Raw genomic sequence first — 2,893 nt, forward strand, 5'->3', positions numbered from 1 at the left:
TTTATTGTTTCTATTGGTTATCTAACTCCATTAAAGAATTATCGAAATTCTATATTTTTAATAAATTTCAAAACGATATTTATTTCAAGTCATCTATATTTAATGAGATAATTTCTACATTTTATTATCATTGCATTATAAAATAATTGACCCTAGAACATACCTTCCGAAAAATTCTAAAATCCATGAACCTGAAAGATTCACTATAATTTTGAGAAGTTGTAACTTCGATTTAGATTAATATGTATTTTTATGGATTCTCTTTTTTTATTTAAAACTCTGAGAATATATACCTGCACATGTCGTAATGCCAAAAAATTTTATATTGTTAAACTATAAAATAAAATTCGCCTTCTTTTTTTTCCATTTACGGAGCAAGCGAAATTTTGATTTATTTTGGGAGATCTCTGTTCTAGAGTTAATGTGTGTATAAGTTGTAAGACTTTCTAATTTTTTTTTCAGACTGATCCGAACGATCCTAATGGTCCAGATTTAGATACTAAAATTGATGAATTAAAGCACGCTATTCGACGAGCGGAGGTACAGAACTTATCTTCCATTCATAAGAAAAGAAAGAAAAATTATTTATTTAGATATGCAACTTTGACCATAAATATAAAGTACCCTTACAAATTGATGTAGAGTGGTTCAACAATGAACTATGTAAATTTCAGAGACTCATATTTCTCTCAGTTATTGAATTGAAGATTTGAATTTTTGCATACAGTTATGAATTTAGTTGACTACATACTAAATAATAAATAATAAATAATAACTTAAGTTATCCTTGAAGTTTAGTCACAATTTCGATTATTTTAAAAAACGGGAAATAATTCATGTACAAGGGATGTTACACAATAAACCATTTTTAATAATGAATTACATATTTTACACTACGAATTGTTGGGATTATTTTAGTTTTGCTATATTTTAAAATGTTTTATAAAATTATTTATAAAAGATAATTATAAGGTGATGAGGATTCACAAGGCCGATCACCGCATTTTTCTTTTGCTTTGAGAGAAAATGTGTCAAATGAGTATATTTTTATGAGATTTTAGGTGGGGAGGAGGGGCCGTATTCTAAATAATTATTACAATAAATTATTATTTTGAAAGTTATCATAAAAAAAGTTGTGTGGTCTATCATAGTTCATTGTTAACCATCTAATCTTTTCCAAGATAATCTCCTAAATAATGTGGTAAAATAATATAATATAATAATATACAAAAAAAGTTGCTTACAAAATAATAAAGCCAAATGTGCACATAAAACTATTGCATAATGAAAAAAATAATATAACAATAAAAACATAAAAAATGCGTAAAACTTACGAAATAAACTTACTTTGCAACTCAAAATTCTTAAAATGTAACATTACATGGCCGTCCTTGACACTATCTGCCAGTTGACTGGGGTGAGTGGGGAGCCGAGGAGGGTTCAAATGTTAATCGCTGCATGATAGCAGCACAATCTGATAACATCATATTTACGAAATATCGCAATGATTCATAGTTACTGGTTCACTGTTGGACTTCCCTAAACATTCTATATTTAACAAAAAAAAATTAAAAATTTTATTAAAAAATAATATATATTCTTATAATAATTTTAATATTTTATTAATTTTTCTTTAACATTTTTCAAAAGAAAATACAATAAATTGAAGATTTATATTTATGGTTAAGGCTGTACATCCAAAAATTAATATTATTTATATTGTTTATAATTAATTATGGTAATTATAACGCTTTATATAATGCACTGCACATAAAATTTATATCCTTGTTCTAACAGACAGCGAAACTCAAGGCAGAAGCGAGGATAGAATGTCTTCGACACGGTGGAGGTTTGTTAATATTTTTTTATTTTAATGAAAAATAAGATAGTTTTTTAAAAACACGCTTTATACATTATGTATTTGTTGGTCTTATTTTATATTATTTTTAGTGAACGTAGACGAATTCTTGCAAGAGGCTGAAACACTCAGTGTTCAGGACATGCCGCGTTCGGCCAGTTCTCTCTCCGTTCGAACAGATGCATCTGGTGCAGCGGTAATAATTAAAATGCATATAACGTGCAATTTGCCTAGCAGAGATAGTCGATAACAGAAATGGTCCGATATATTTATATTTTTTAATTATTATTTATTAACAATAATTAAGAATGATATAGGACTCCTTATTATTTATTCAAGAAAAGAGTATAAACAGAAGTAGAAGAGTCAACGCAGTACCTAGTACACAATTATAATAATTGAATACAATTTTAATTAGATAGTCTTACATTTAAATTAAATTCGGACGCGTTTTGACTTACTTTAAAATCATTTTCAACTTAACTAATTAATCATTTCAACTTAACTAATTAAATGATTCATTTTGCGAGTGCGATAAATCATAGTGCAAGCTATTCACCATATACTAAGGATTTATCAGATATAGAATAGTTGATTGGCTGGAATGAGATGAGAACCTTGACGTATAAAGCTACGTATAAAGAAGTTATTGTAATAACGGCCATTCTTTTTTAGATTTTAAAACCGAAATGCGTCCGGATTTAATTTAAATGTAAAACTATCTAATAAATAAAAATTGTATTCTATTATTATAATTGCACACTGAGTATTATTTAATGTGTTATTTATATAATGCAATTTATGTAAAGGAATTTTCTATATTTTTTTTAATTGTGCATTTTTCCACTTATAATATTAGCTACTTAATATTAGTCACTTAATAGTAGAGTCCGATAGTCATAACAGAATTTGACAAATAATTGTGTTTATTAAATTATAATTGTAAAAGTTAAGAATGAAAATATGTGAAAAAAATTATGCACAAAATTTTTCTAATTTTAATATATAATAAAATTTTTAATATATAATTCAATA

General features: G+C 26.1%; 1 protein-coding gene across 1 annotated transcript in view; it reads left to right on the top strand.

Annotated features, from left to right (window-relative positions):
* Positions 1–2,893, top strand: part of LOC108692489 — a 37,033-nt gene that overhangs the window by 22,548 nt on the left and 11,592 nt on the right. Inside the window, exons 17-19 of the mRNA XM_018200762.1 lie at positions 463–540; positions 1,798–1,849; positions 1,951–2,054. Coding sequence (XP_018056251.1) covers positions 463–540; positions 1,798–1,849; positions 1,951–2,054 — 234 coding nt within the window. The remainder of the gene's footprint in view (positions 1–462; positions 541–1,797; positions 1,850–1,950; positions 2,055–2,893) is intronic.

This window comes from Atta colombica, unplaced genomic scaffold (genome assembly GCF_001594045.1).
Source record: "Atta colombica isolate Treedump-2 unplaced genomic scaffold, Acol1.0 scaffold73, whole genome shotgun sequence".
NCBI lineage: Eukaryota > Metazoa > Arthropoda > Insecta > Hymenoptera > Formicidae > Atta > Atta colombica.